The 15,624-nt window shown below is 39.5% G+C and overlaps 1 protein-coding gene and 2 long non-coding RNA genes across 3 annotated transcripts; 2 read left to right on the plus strand and 1 right to left on the minus strand.

The window, feature by feature from the left end:
* Positions 1-25: 25 nt before the first annotated feature.
* Positions 26-2,641, plus strand: LOC111273102 (solute carrier family 4 member 11). The gene is made up of 3 exons (XM_022854789.1): positions 26-196; positions 643-1,008; positions 1,409-2,641. The coding sequence occupies exons 1-3, from the start codon at positions 48-50 to the stop codon at positions 1,473-1,475; spliced, it is 582 nt and encodes a 193-aa protein (XP_022710524.1). The 5' UTR covers positions 26-47; the 3' UTR covers positions 1,476-2,641.
* On the minus strand, positions 1,493-7,906 carry LOC111273103 (uncharacterized). Its single transcript, XR_015315949.1, has 3 exons — positions 6,723-7,906; positions 1,877-6,181; positions 1,493-1,592 (listed from the first exon to the last, which is right to left on the minus strand). It is a non-coding gene; the product is annotated as an uncharacterized LOC111273103 (long non-coding RNA).
* Positions 7,907-8,738: 832 nt separating this feature from the next.
* LOC111273105 (uncharacterized) lies at positions 8,739-15,518 on the plus strand. The gene is made up of 2 exons (XR_002687872.2): positions 8,739-13,876; positions 14,394-15,518. It is a non-coding gene; the product is annotated as an uncharacterized LOC111273105 (long non-coding RNA).
* The last annotated feature ends 106 nt before the right edge of the window (positions 15,519-15,624 follow it).

Raw genomic sequence — 15,624 nt, forward strand, 5'->3', positions numbered from 1 at the left:
CTATATCGATGTTTGCTTGCAGATTAAAAAAGGGCGCCGCGTACCATATGGACCTGTTTGTCGTGGGCATCCTGAACGGGTTCCTGTCATTATACGGACTGCCATGGATGCACGGCGTGCTACCGCACTCGCCATTACACGTGCGCGGCATGGCCGATGTGGAGGAACGCGTCGACCAGGGACACGTTTATGAAATGTTCGTTTAAAACCATTGCTACCGCCAGATCGATAATTATTTAGGCGGTTAAAAATTAGTTCATGATATAATAAATTTAATAGCCTCTATTAGTTCTTAAAATGCCGCGTTCCTTTTCTAGCTGTTTGCGATAAAATTTGAAATGGTACAGTATACGTACACGGTGAATGTAAAGATGTTTCTTTAGATCTCCTAGTGTTTTTTTGTCATCGATTCATGCTGCAATGATAACCCAGATGCAAGCTTAGGAAATTTAGAAACACTTGTTTGCCATACGGCTATTTGTTTGTTCATGTTCAAAATTATATTCATCATTAAATGCACTTTTCCTTTCCCCATGAGTAAATACTGATTATATAGACAACACATACACATACATGTATGAATTAACAGGTAATTACACTCAACCTCGGGTGCCATCTTGCCTGTTTTATTTTTTCTTACAGAATCGTACGAGTACGAGAAACTCGTCTAACAGGGGTCGTATCGCACATTCTTATCGGTTTATCGATATTCCTACTGCCCTATCCGTTGGGATATATACCAACAGCGGTGCTAGATGGCCTCTTTCTCTATATGGCGATCACCTCGTTAAATGGTAATCAAATGTTCGAACGCATTACGCTACTCTTCATGGAGCAGGCAGCATATCCGCCAAACCATTACATCCGCCGCTGCCCTCAACGTAAAATCCACGCGTTCACAATATGTCAGGTAGTTCAGCTAGCCGTGATGTGTTTCTTCGGCTTTGCGCCATGGCCCTACGTCAAGATGGTCTTTCCTGTCATCATCCTCTTATTGCTACCTCTACGGTAAGATGGAGCACGACCTGACGTGTACTTCATGTAGTTCTGATATATAAGTAGCTAATCATGTACAGCGAGTAGGTTGGAACTTAGAGAATCGTTCACCTATTTTCCCTGGCCTGCTAAATCTAAAGAATCCTCGGAGAGACTGAAGCATTTTTCTTCCACTCGTAACGGCATAGGAACGTCAGGCAACTGTGACCTTACTCTTGAGCATCTTCACTCTCGTTTACAAAATTGATTGTAAAATACTTTTATGAATCCTTTAAAACGAATCTTGCAATATTAATTGACCCATTCACAACCTCGAGGTCGAATGGTAAATGCATGCTCTTTATTGGAAAAAAAATCTGATATGGGCGTGACTTAACTAATCAATAATTTCTGATTTTCTTGGATTCTGTAGCCATAAGGTCGTGACACTTTTCATTGATCAGAAGTACCTTGAGGCGCTAGATGGCGAACATCAGTAATTAAGAATGTACGACGACTTTGGTACATCACGGCAATCATCATCATCACTACCACCACCATCATCATCATCATCATTATCATTCAACATATATCGACATCCACGCGGTGCAATCATCCTTCGAGCAGAATAGAACGTAAAATAAAGTCAATACAAAGGGAGAGAATGATTTAGTTTAAGCTATTGTACAAGACATGCAGCCTTTCTTCATAGGCTTCCACGCAACGCTACGAATACAACGAGGGCACTATTCGTGACTGTGAGGAGTATTTATGAAAGATCAATGATAAGTGTCCTAAAGAGAGAAAAAAATTAAAGTGAAGATCACGCCGATGACGATGAAGATCTCAAAGACGAGCATCCTCGCCCGGCTCATGACAGGCTCCCCGGAGAAGAAAGTACCTTCGTGATCGGTTGAGATGTCGAAGCACGTCGGCCGGCAACAGGATCGATAGTGGCGCGCACTCCACCGCTGTAGCGTACTCATGCAGTTCGCTTATTACCCTTGTATCTACAAATGGCGGATTGCGTGCACACGTCCACCCATGTTGCTTCAGGCGGACGCGGTGCCTCGAGTATCGAAAGCCGATTTGCTTGAGCTTTAAACCGCTCTCGCCTTCACGGCTAACCTCGCCAGCTCTGCACGGCCGTCGAGACTACAAGCTCCTAGCTATGCACTCACCGTAGGCTGTAATATATATACAATCATAATAATGATCATAACGATGATAATAGCTACAAGAATACTAAACCAATATAAGGCAACAAGGGGGAGCAGATCACAGACGTTGTATATTCATTAGGCGTGTGTCGTTCACAGCACGAAACATTATACAAGAATTACTGTTACTAGCATCATTACTAGTAATACTGGATGCTACTGCGGAATACTCCTATCAGCATTGATTATAGAGAAATTGTGAATAGACGTAGGAAGTAAAGTCAAAAAAGAACAATTATTGTCTGAATGAGACGCGTGAAAAAAAATTATATTAAACATAATAATCATTATTTACGATTCATATCCAACCGCACTGCATCGGACCAAGTGCCCGTACGCAGTTGCTTCGTGTTTATGCCCTTCCCAGAAATATCCCCATCTATATAGTTTATTTGTTAGGAGAATCAAACGGACCCAATATATTTACTTGTTGATGTTGAACGTCAGCCATCTGTGCAATTACTCACGAACACGATCGCGTTTCTTCCTATTTCCGAGATCTTCTCCACGTACAATCCGTCGCCGCTTTACCCCTCCAAATTTACCGAAAACTGTTTTGAAACACTTCTCTCAAATTTCGCTGCATCGTGGCAAGCGAAGGGGAACAATGGAAAGTAAAATGAGCCTCAACAGCATTAAAGTAGCTATAGGCTGATTTCTATCCGATGGCTCTCAACGGCCGTGATTAGCGTACGCGCTTGCCCGAATTTAACGGGCCAAGGGTCTCTCATTTTATGTGGAAGCATTAGAAAAAATGCACTTGACTCATATTTGGTGCAATTCAGCACCAAGTACGAAACGCTGTGCCTCTTACCGAAACAGTCCACTTATAGCTGGGTGCCATTCATTTTTCTAGACTTGGTCAATGCCTTCAATTGTCAAGACGATCGATTCTCTATTTGCTTCACCCTTCCGCTAGAACACAGATCGATCCAAGCAGCGAATCAAAAAGTTGTCCGGGTCGTTGGCTTGCTATCTGAGTGACTGGTAGGAGTCATGGCTTGCTAGTTATGCACGGGTGACAGAAACCAATAAATTAGTTTTCTATTATAAGTGGATAATTGATTAGTATTAAGATTACTAAAAACATTATTGCTAATATTACAATTTTTGTCTGCAATGTGCAAAATAACAAAGAAGAAAGCGCCGCCGTCCTTCGGGCGCGGCACGCGCCTGTTCGCACTGTTGAAAATAACGCACCGCGCCAAAGCATTGCACGCAATTATCCTTCTGCAATTGCGCACCGTCTACATAACACACAACCGTTATAATGATAACAATAACAACCAGAAAAACGTTAATATAGTGGTATTGAATACAACAAAGAAGAAGGAATCAAACACCCACAGAAAAATCAAATACGACGAACGACAACCGCAAAACCAACGATTGCGACCATAGAACGAACAATTAATGTTCCAAAGCAACATAAATTAAAGGAGAATAACCTGCACGAAAAGTAGACGATTTTGAATAACAAATCCAATGCAGTAAAAACAATAATAACCATCATAATAACAACAACAACAACAACAGCAGCAGCAGCAGCAGCAGCAGCAGCATTAATCGTACATGCGAATATTCACCGACTGATGATTTTACTGATACGATGAAAAGTTATCGTACTAATTTAATACGAAACACCGAGGGAAAAGAAGTGCTATACTGTTAAACAGATGCAGAGAACAGGTAATGCCTTGAACGTCTAGTTTTACGATGAAGGCAATTCTGATGGCTGAATGATGTTGACAAGTAGGCTGGTATCAGCACGGAAGCAAAGAATTAAATGGAAACGAAATGTACGAGTAGACGCAGACGATGTAAAGAATCAAAAACATCAACAGAGCGACAGTAACATGCTACGACGAGTACGGTAAAAGGCATTGCGCAAATTGTGCAAACGTCACAGGTCGACATAAAACGAGAATAGACTATAACGTAAGCAGCAGATGGAAGTAAATGCACCACTGAGCAAATCGAGCAAAGCCGAACAAATACAATTATATTGATGGATGAATGAATGTATGTATGCAAGCGGTGAATCGAAACACAACAATAACACCAGTTCCGCAGATGCAGACGAAGCAGGCGAGCGAGCAGACGACACAGAGAGAAATGCAGACGAACAGCACTGAGCTACATCAAACAAACATACATAACTGAAGAAACAGGGAAGTTCAATCAGCTATGTAAGCGAATAAACCAGAGCGCAGAATCCAGTGAATAGCGAACAATCACTAATGAAAAAAGACAGATACACGAACAAACAAACCGGAATAAAATTTCATTAAAGAGTAAGCGATGAACATTGATAACTTTTGAATATCGAAAGTTCGTGTGGCAAAAAAAAAAAGGCAATCGTGTGTCTGATCAGTAACTCGATCCCTGTATTGATAACAAGAGTTAAACCAAGTTAATGAGCCATAATGATAGCTTCTACTTCAGTCCATACTGTTACCAATATTCTTAATGACGAAATTGGTTGATGTCATCAACTGAATGCCGTTCGAGCAAATATTCGGTCGAATCACATAAGTGATTGAACTATTACACCGATCCTAGGACTGGGTTTTATGTACAACTGCCATTTGTCCTACAAATCTATGCTAACCACCGCTTCGAGACGGACTTGGGGTGTGCGAGAATAGTAAACGCTAGGGACTGAATTTGGCAGTGGATGCTGCTGCAGAAGTCGTCCCCTTAGAAAATATCGAGGGGATGTTCCTCAATGGAACCGTAATAGTAATCACAATAATAGTAATCATATAACGGGATACTGATAAAACAATAATGAATAAAGACCTCTAAGGAAACGTCCACTGTGATATGACCACCAGTTACGCGTAGTAGATAACAAAAGAATAATATAGGTACCGAAACGGTAAATAGAATAGCAACTACACGGTCACAGACGCCTGGGCAAGCTACGTTCGCACACAAAAAAAAACTTGTTAGTACACACAAACAAAAAAAAAACCACAAAATAGCCAAGCAAGCGTTTGCACACTGACTGCGATCCCGTTGGAGGGCGGCTCTACTTACCAGCGCCGGTACCAAGCGCAATTCTCTCCTCTGACCCTGTCGTTCAAAGGCGCAAAGCAGTTGGTCCTGGGGTGTCGCGGATTCCTCATGGATTGAAAAGTCGAATTAACAAGACTATTCATGGCTATTACGGAAAGGGGCATTATCGGAGAATACATTTCAAGACACGAGAGAATAAAAAAAAAAAGAATATAGACGACATCAGCAACAGTAACAACTATGTAGGCAACAAAATGTTGTCAAAACAGGCCGACTGCCGGGTGTTCGTAACGATTCATACATACATGTGATTCACCCACAGCTTTATAGAGGCGAAGCGACGCGAAAAGTCTTGGCTTTGTTGATTTTTTGAGGCTCATAAACGATCAGAGAAAAACTTTCGACGACGTTACGACGCCGCCGCCGCTATTACTCTAGGTATTCATGAGAACGTCCTGGTGGTCGCTAGTAATAATAGTAATAACTGAATTTGTAAACTGGGGCCCGGCGTGCAGAAAAATTATGCTTCGATGGGTTCTGCACCCCTGTCTCCAACCAGGGGGTGGGCGCCAGACTTACAAGAGCTAAAACTGACAGAAACAAATCGTTTCCTACAACCTACAGCCTCCCCTTTCTTTCAATAAATAATGAATTGATTCATTGATGAAGATTTGACGTGTTATAAAGCATTTCCTTAATAGAAGTAATAATACTATTGATAATGGCGATAATATTTCCGCTTCTTAATGCATGTGTGCACTGGCGAGAGCTCTTCCAGATTGTTGCAAATATTGATAACATATGCTGATTATGGTGGCTGAAGTTTCATTAATTATATAGTAAACGAATGAGTGAAGATGACGGCGGTAACATTATAAAGAAAAGTGAACGGGAAATGTTTAACAAGACGACACAGTGATTGGGTTTTCGGTCGACTAGGACAGAATTTGCCGGAGATCGAAGAACTGTGAGAACAACAACAACAACAACAAAAATGTTAACGCTAGTGAAATGACGATGTAAATTGTGTTAGCGATAGGCTTATTATACATGCTTAGATTCTAATATATATATATATATATATATATACTTAGAATATTTATAGCAGTGGAGCGGACTAGCCCAGAAAAGAAAGAAAAAAACCAGCAGATAAAGACAATGGGCGTTAATATTCCCCTGTTTAGAGACTGGTGTATGACTGTTTATCTGACAGAAAGAGATTGATTTCGACAAAGAGACTGACCGAACGATTCCTCGAGAGAAAGTTAACTTGCAATCAGAAACTATAGCAAGCTGAAACGCAACGCTGCTAGTAATTTTTCTTATGATTATTAATCAAATGAACGAGATTAACGGGTGTTCCGATGAAAAGCACGCTTGTGATGAGAGACAACATTGGCAAATCTATTTATATAATACTCTACTATAAAAATTCTATGAAACTTCCAATGGAACGTATCGTGAATAGTGCATTGTTTCTGACATAGTCAGTACAGGCCAACTTACTTAGTTCTCTACGACGCCTAATACAACGGAGGCAACAGGTTGCGTGGCTGCTTGCGTTCGTGATTAGGTAAAACCATTCTAGTTTTTTTCTTCTCATCATTACGATCAATATCATTTCTTTCCGTGAAACGCACATAGATTGTTAAATCTCTCCTGTAAAAATTCAACAAGATAGTTAAAAACCATATAATCAACAATAATAATTTGTTACCTTCACTCAGAGACGATCTAGAAAAACTGGGGCTGATCACACAGGTTACATATAACACATTCAATGAACATGACGAAGAGAGATTTCCGGCGTGCAGACGATCCGTTAACACCACGATAAACACGATCACGGAACAATAACTTTGATCAAATGTGGATATAAGGAAACAGATTGGGAGCACTTATCTAAAAAAAATAAAAGGAATAAAAGTGCAAATAGGAGAGCAAAAAGAGGAACAGGTACGCGAGTGCCGGTAAGGCCGACGAAATGTAAACACATCCGTAATGTCTGGATGTAAACACACGAAACCAAAACAGAAATCGGTTCGGTTTGCGCGGGTGCATAGGTACGAAAGTGAGAATGCGGGCGTCTCTTGGAGGCGCGAGCACAGTCGAGCTCGTAGGTGTAAATATGTATGAATGGGCAAATAGCAGGCAGAGGACGAAAAAAGGTAAATATCTTGATATACCATTATATTCTAACCCACGTGTCTTCTACCCGCCTCAGTCAACGGCTCAGTAACTCAGTCAGCGAATAAGTTCTAGCATCATCGTACGACAGGTTCTACTCAGTAACAAATTATTACCTTCAGTATGAGCGCACATCGATGTCATTTTACCTCATTTGAAGAATTATATGATAAACAGACAGACTTAATACCATAATAATAACAACAACAAGAAAAAAATATACAAAATGTCCTGTTCCGGCGATGATGCACATGTGCAACCAGCTCAGTCGATGTATGGCAAGACGATGGAGCGACATCGATAAAGTAGAATTGCGGAGACACGATTAGGGCCAGTCTGTAATAACGATCATTTAGAAGAGCAGAGTCCGGTTAATATTAATACGGCCATTGAACACTGAAGTGCAGATGAATAGAATGTCCAATTTCATCGTAAGATGACGACGCTGATGCTGCTTTTCACGACGACGACGACGACGACGGCGACGATGATGATGATGGTGATGATAATAATAATAATAATAATAATGGTGATGATGATAATGACAATAATAATAATAATAATAATAATAATAATAATAATAATAATAATAATAATAATAATAGTAATAATAATAATAACAATGATGATGATGATGATATTGATAATAATGATGATGATGACGGTGGCGGTGGTGGTGGTGGTGATGATGATGATGATGATGATGATAGTGATAAAAATGATTTCTGCCAGCTCCCGGCCGCGCCGCCGCCTATCCGATTGCCCTATTTTTAATAAATAATAACGGAAAATAGTAACGCAACGTATCCAGCAATTTACCAAGCAGATCGATACTATAAAGTTGTTATGCTGCCTTGGTTGATATTAGCAGTCAAAAATGGGGAATAATAACAGTAAGACAATAATGTAACGCCGTCAAACTACATGCATTCATAATCGTAATAGTTACGCACCAAATCTAAAGAGCTTTCGAAGCCCGGCAGGTGGCGATAGTGGTGGGAAAGACGATGTTTCACTCCAACGGATGCCTATGCCCCGCCCCATTGCCGCGTCGCGACCAAGCAACTTTCAAAGTCGTGGGGTCGCCGCGGTCGGTGAGGTGATGCCAACTATAGGGGAGAAGTGATGCTATATACGATAAATTCATTATGCTAGATAATTAACTATTTTGTATGGCATGTGTGTGTAGTAATGTGTGGCGATTATGATTACATTATAAAAATGCTAACATGCTGTTGTAATATTGAAACGGATAAGCAGGTCATATGCTATCGTTGGATGCATTATGAATACAGATTTTCGTCTGAAGTCCGCTTACGCAATATACTGTGACATTAGTTACCCTCCTTGATCCATATGGCTTGAAATTCCAGCAATGCTTGTATTGAAAAATGTATTTTTTTTTTATGTAATATGTTTTATGGGATTCAAGGGTAACGTTCGGGGCTGTGACTGTAAACGACGCCAAGGGCATCTTCTATCCAGAGTCAAGGAGGGGCTAGATGACGTTGCAATCCAGAGGACTTTTCAAGTCTTCTGGGATGCACATGTTCATTCGGATCGTTTACGCAAGATCATGTAAATTCATGTTATACTCGTAGACGTTTGCTATCAAATTTAAGAGCCCTGAGCTATTGAAATGATTAGCCTCTTCAAAGGGACCCATCATAGTTCCCATGAGGCGTAAGCAATTTCTCCCACTTGCCCCACTACAACAGTTAAACAGAATAGCAGATCATTTTCCTTTACATAGACAGAGAAAAAACATGCACCTTAATAAACAACTATATATAGTTAACACTAGGTAGGTTACAAATAATAGGCTAATGCTAATCAACATGATTAGGAATAAACGCACGGTACCTGAATCAACGATACTTTTGCAGCCCGCTGAAATCGAGGTGCACTCTGCTGGGCGAAACTCCGAACTCGATCATCCGAACCTCATTGGGCTTGCCAGTGGCTATCGATGACAACAGGCAAAGCAGAGCAAAAATAGCCAAAAATACAACAACAACAACAATAACAACAATGGAAGCTCCACCCAAGTTGTTGTTATAGGTACTTAGATGTAAAAAAAACATTCGACGTGAGCATGAAATCGTTGGCTCAATACGGGTGAGCAACGGATATGTATGTCTCTTTTATCTGCATTCTACCTAATACACACACGTCCTTTCTTGCGCAGCGACGGAAATAACAAACAGACGAGCTACTCAAGCGCTCAGCAATAGAAGACTGAATGCTGAAATGGGATTTCACGCGCATATAGCAGACCGTCAAGTGTCTATAAGCCAGGCAAAGATGAGGCATACTGTTTGCAATATAGCCATTATTTGGGCCGTTCATGAACATTTCTCTACTTTTTCTATGCTACGAAATCCATCAGTTTCCTGCGATACCGCTGATCGAGGTAAATATTCAAATAGCAAAAGCAGCCAGAAGGTACGGCAGGAGACCGTTCGTAGTGAGTTTTTATGTTTCGCATTTGGCCAATTGAACTCCGCTGATTCACGCATTGGGGCCCTCACTCGGGTTAGCTAACTACACACACGATTGATGTATACGATTAAGGTCACTATTAGAATCGGTCGCTCTCTCTATCTTCCTATATATAAAGTTTGATATTCAACGGACAGACATTGAAGTAAATAAGGCAATTAGATACATTGTTCAGTGAATAAAATAACTGATTGGGATATTAGAGAAAATAATTTAAGTGCTTTTTTACGCGCTTTATTTAGCGAAAGGAAAAAGTCATGTCTAAATAGGGCGTTTTAACAAAACGAAATAGCGGCTCAGTTAGAAACATGAAACAGTTAGACGAACAATACTAATAAAAACCAATAGAATTTCACAGTAGACTCTACTTGACGCGCTCACATCAATTCGAATAGAGATCGTACAAGTCATAGTAACAAGTGCTGACCAGGTTTTCCGTGCATTGAGTTTGTAACGTAATTTCAGACGCCAATACACCTTGGGCAAAGAAAGCCTGTTGAAAGCTAGTTACAAGACTGTCCGTTAAACTTTGATAGGTCCATTAATGAATACCGATGCAAAGAAGACGTGCTGTAAAACAAGAGGCAGGCAGATCTGAACAGCGCAAGGGCACCGTTCTCTAGTTCAAATCCGACATCAGACGCGGATCTAGTGCCGTCGAGCGAGCGTGCTTCATAAATCATTACAACGACGCTTATCCTGAACGATATGATAACCATACGATCCTGTAGGTCTCTCTGGCGAAATTTTGGCTCTCAGAAAGACAAAACGGTTTATTTAAGTAGAAAAAAAAAATGTGTCGAGGCCCGCTCGTCCGTCTGCGCTTCCCCGCCTTTCCTTAGCTTAAGCTCCATTCATCCATGCATTCATCGTTAAATCAACTAACGTTACTAATCAACTCATAATGAAAGTCATCGATGATAACCCAATACAAAAAGCATAATAATAAGAAGAAGAAAATTGATGCAGAATTATCATGATAATAGTAATAAGAGTCTAATGATTGTAACTGTGACAACTATAACCACGAATAGGACAGTAACCACGATAATAATGATGACAGCAGCGGCAGTCACACCTATAAGAATCATCATCATGTGAATGAACTGCTACCGAACGGCTACAGACCGATACCCGCATATAATCCGGATACATAAAATCGGGCTAATCCTGGTCCTCCAAACCCGCGGCTCTTCCTCCCGGAATGCCCCGCTTCGGAATCCTATCTCGCAGCCTAGGTGGCAACATTAGCCTTGCCAACGCGGGTCGACATTAAAAATGTATATACTCCTACGACAACTACCACAAAGAAGCTCTCATTGTACATAACAGCTGCCACTTGTTGTACGACTGCTACAAATATAAGGAACCGGTAGACAACTGATGACGAATACAGTGCTATACGCAAACGACAACTCATTGAATCCAATTCAATACTAACGCCAACAATCTGATAGTATATATGATACATTGATTAAGTACGTCGATATAGGTACACAGGTAGGTGTCGGAGTGCTTACCGGTGATTCATATGATGACACGGAGCGAGGGGCGGAGGAGGGGGCAAATAACTATATTGTTTGAATAATATGGCTTCGCGTATTATAGAAGATACTAGATTATCAACGACGGTATTTCAAATACTGTTTCCATACCTTACAATGTTCTAGTTGTTTTCGTCGAAGTGCTCCTTGTATTTCCACTCCTCCCTAACGAGTTCGTAGTGCAATTTTTTACTGATCTAGTAACTGAGCATATAGAGTAAGACTTCGTTTGATGTAGTGGATATTTTGAGGGGACGATTAGTAAACCTCTCGTTTGCTGGAGATTGATTGACAGTTACATATAAGAGAGCGGATATATTTGAATACGTATAATGATAGATATAGAAAGAGCGCTGACTGAGCTGAGTAACCGTGGATGAACGCGGATAGCCGACCAGAAACCATGAGATGATTTCTAAGAAAAGTTACTCTTGTTTGTGATCGCCACGTTATCATTCTAACACGATACTCCCACACCGAACGGATGAGACAAATATTTGCATAATAACAATTCGTATATATATTCACGTATATATTAGAGTATGTCCCGAAAAGATGCATGTACTGGTGGTAATCCATTGCAAAAGTTTGTTTTGTTGCGCCTTCGAAAGGACTTTGGTTACAATGGCTAATTTTGTTTCCACCACAGCGAAGGGTATTGTCGTCATGAGAATCTTCCAAATTTAGAGGGCTTGAACTGATAGGTTTCATAGGACATGTTGCCCGTCCTTTAGATCTAATGCTCTCCTTGTGAACACACCTCAAAGACATAGGCTATGCCAGAGATCTGACCACACTGGAAGATTTAAAAACCGTAACTGAGAAAAAATGTCCCATAGTACCATGCATTGGATGTTTGTCAAAATTTGTCAATCGGTAAAGCATTTTCAATAGAGCAACGGTAGGAAAAGGTTATACAATTCATATGAACTGTCTTGGAATTTTCATATTAATTATATATAAGTAAAAACTGTAGTTACAATGATTCATTTTCGGGACACCCTGTACATATATGTCGTGTATTTCTCTTTCAAAAGATATGTGTGTAGGCTCTAAACTCTAGGACAGTGGCCGAAAGGATTAGGAGAGAAAAAAGCGATTCTGGTATAGCTGGATTGGAGTGTGGTGAACTACATATATGCTGCTAATCTCTATATATTGGCTACATACCTATAATCGTAATGATGATTAGATTGATGACCGACTATGCTTTTATATGGTATGAGAACAATACAAAAGGAGAAAAATCCTAGCTACTACCAGTTTTTACTACATTTTAGTAATATTGTTATTATATCCATTAGTACGAAAATGATGAATTATCGCTAATGCTGAGCACTTGTAACGCAAAATAATAATAATACTAATTATATTGATAATAATGGATGCCATAATGACTGAGGTGATTATTTGCTGACACTGGTCGAAGGTGACAGGATAATACGCACTATTTATTACTATTATAATTAGTAAATGAGTACGATATGGTAGTTTCCATATCACTGGTGAAGTTCCATAGTAGTTGAAGTTTCGTTGATATAGTTCATGTTGTATGTGTGCGTGTGTGAATTCGACGCGTGACGTAGAAGAGTTTTCGTTCTTTTTAACATTTAATTTTTGAGCTATTTTATTTGTGGAACCTTAGTTAGACCACTATTAGATGTTTAGCGATTGACTTTTTAATGTCATAAATATCTCTATCCTATAGTATATTTATTTTACGTCAAATTTCAAACTTAAATAACCCCTGGATGCAACAAGAACAACGAATTGACAGGGATAATCATGCTACATTATTGTCACAATATACGCATGATAAACAATAGTGACGAATGCCCAGATCTAATCGACTGCTAATGCGGCAAAAGCAAATAGCGGACTGTGTAAAACAAATAACAGTACAATCAGGGGCAAGCTACGTCAGCAAGGCTTAGCTCTAGGAAAATGTTCATATTACACAAACATGTTAAGCGAATCTGGGCGATCAACCGAGTAAGGAGCTTGGCTTGGCCGTAAAGGCAAATCCGGTAACCCGCAATCTTGGCCAATTAGATAACAGTGAATCTGCTTCAACAACAGCCTCGAAACAATTGTATCGGCGATTAATATGTGCAACGTCGAATGCGAAATATTCGAACCACACGACAGGCCCGAACGGATTGCTCCCGCTTAAAGGCGGCGTTGTTTTGTATATAGTGAATACTAGACTGCTTGAGACCGTTCACTGAATCGAAGATAGCGATACAGCCCTCAAATATAGAACACAGCGAAAGGCCGAAGAAAAATGATAAGTGATAGGAGCCATTTCCATATACCAGGCCACTCACTTTTATTTAGAGCACGTTCCACAAAAACAGCCGCTTTACGCAGACGACAACGCTTTAAACCTTCAAGCAGGAATAATGTAAATGTAAAGGACGAGTTAACGTGAGTACTCCTCCTCGAATCAAAATAAAAAATTGCTTTTATCCTGCGCGCCATTGTTAGTAAATAGTTTATATATATATATATATATATACTATTATTAATAATAATTGTATTATTGTTGTTGTTATTATTATAGTTATTAAACACATTATAAATGAAGTGAGGATGCCAGCCGATCAGGATGAACACGTTGATACTGACATAACAACAGTGGTAAAGAGTGACGTAAACAATACAATATTAATTGTAGAAAATTAAAGGATCACCCATAAAATATGTAAATAGACACAATAATAGAGAATAGAATTATAATAGTGTTATAATAGGATACAATAACAGTAACAATAATAATTATTAACGACGGGAAAACAATAGTAACTCCGTAGCAAAATGAGAAAGAACTATAACGAGCACAAAGAATAAAGGAAATAATTCAAGGTGATGGAAAACAAGTACACGTTTCTATGACTTCATGTGAATGCGCTCGTATACAGGATTCTTTCGGGTCATGTTGCAGATCAGGAAGGAAGAATACAGGACGTCAAGAGTATTTAGTCTAAGCCAATGTTACAGCAGAATCGGAAGTGCGGTGTTCGTTCTCGACGACCAGTTGGGATTGATCGGCAGAATATGGGTCTACTCCGAAGTTTTGAAGAATTCAAACAAAGATCTGTGCGAAGTAGGAGCGCAGAGGGGAAGACAAAGGGAGTGAAAATGAAAAAGATATATATATATATATAAATAACCACACCAATAACGACTAGATATGGAAGCTAATAATCGCAATTATAGAAACGACAACAGTAATACTAATGGTGAGTACCACGATAAATAAAAAACAACTCAATGCTCAATCTCATACGAAGAACAGGATGACGATGGTAATGGTTATAATATTGATAATGTTGATGATGGCTTATTATTTACCTATGACATTTAACCTTAGCACTGTTCATGTTAAAACGATACTTATTATTACGATAACAATATGATAAAGTGTAATGGGAATTCAATGGAAACGCTTCTGATTGATTGCGTAACCGAGCGAGCTTAAAAAGGCAACATTTTAAAAGACAAAAACATAGAGAAAGGACGAGAGAGGGCCAAGCGCGCGCAAGTTTGAATCGAATGTCAATGTCTGACAGTGCTATTAGATATGCGAAAATCTATATGAGATGAAAATCATAAAGTGTAAAGAAACTTCCCGACAATGACGCCGATGATAATAATAATAATAATGAAAATAATTCTATACATATATAATGTATTACGGATGAGGTAGAGCCTCAGAAAAAGTACGAATGAAAGCAAGCAAGATAAGCTAAAAATGCCGTGTCCAACGACGATTTTTTCCACCACACATAGTTAACGCTTACAGTAACGACAACAACAATAATAATAATATACAATTCGAATACGAACCTCACAATTAATTTTCACTTGTAGCAAGACTGATTCAAATATACAGAATATTAAGAGTCTCTAATATTGAATTGAGAAAAACGAGACAGAGAGCCATCCAAACGAGGCGGTGGAGACGTTAATAGTGTACTGTCCTTCACATGACAGACAACACAAATAAATGAGCACGTCAGAGAAGGTTTTGATTCCCATCTAATAAACAATAATAGTTACGGCAAAAGCAATGTTGTTGTGTATATTAAACAAGAGCAAAATAACCACATACGTACATACACGTAAACAGTACACAGACTCATAATAAAAACAGAGATAAAGAACCGATATAT

Source organism: Varroa jacobsoni, unplaced genomic scaffold (genome assembly GCF_002532875.2).
Source record: "Varroa jacobsoni isolate VJ856 unplaced genomic scaffold, vjacob_1.0 contig04788, whole genome shotgun sequence".
NCBI lineage: Eukaryota > Metazoa > Arthropoda > Arachnida > Mesostigmata > Varroidae > Varroa > Varroa jacobsoni.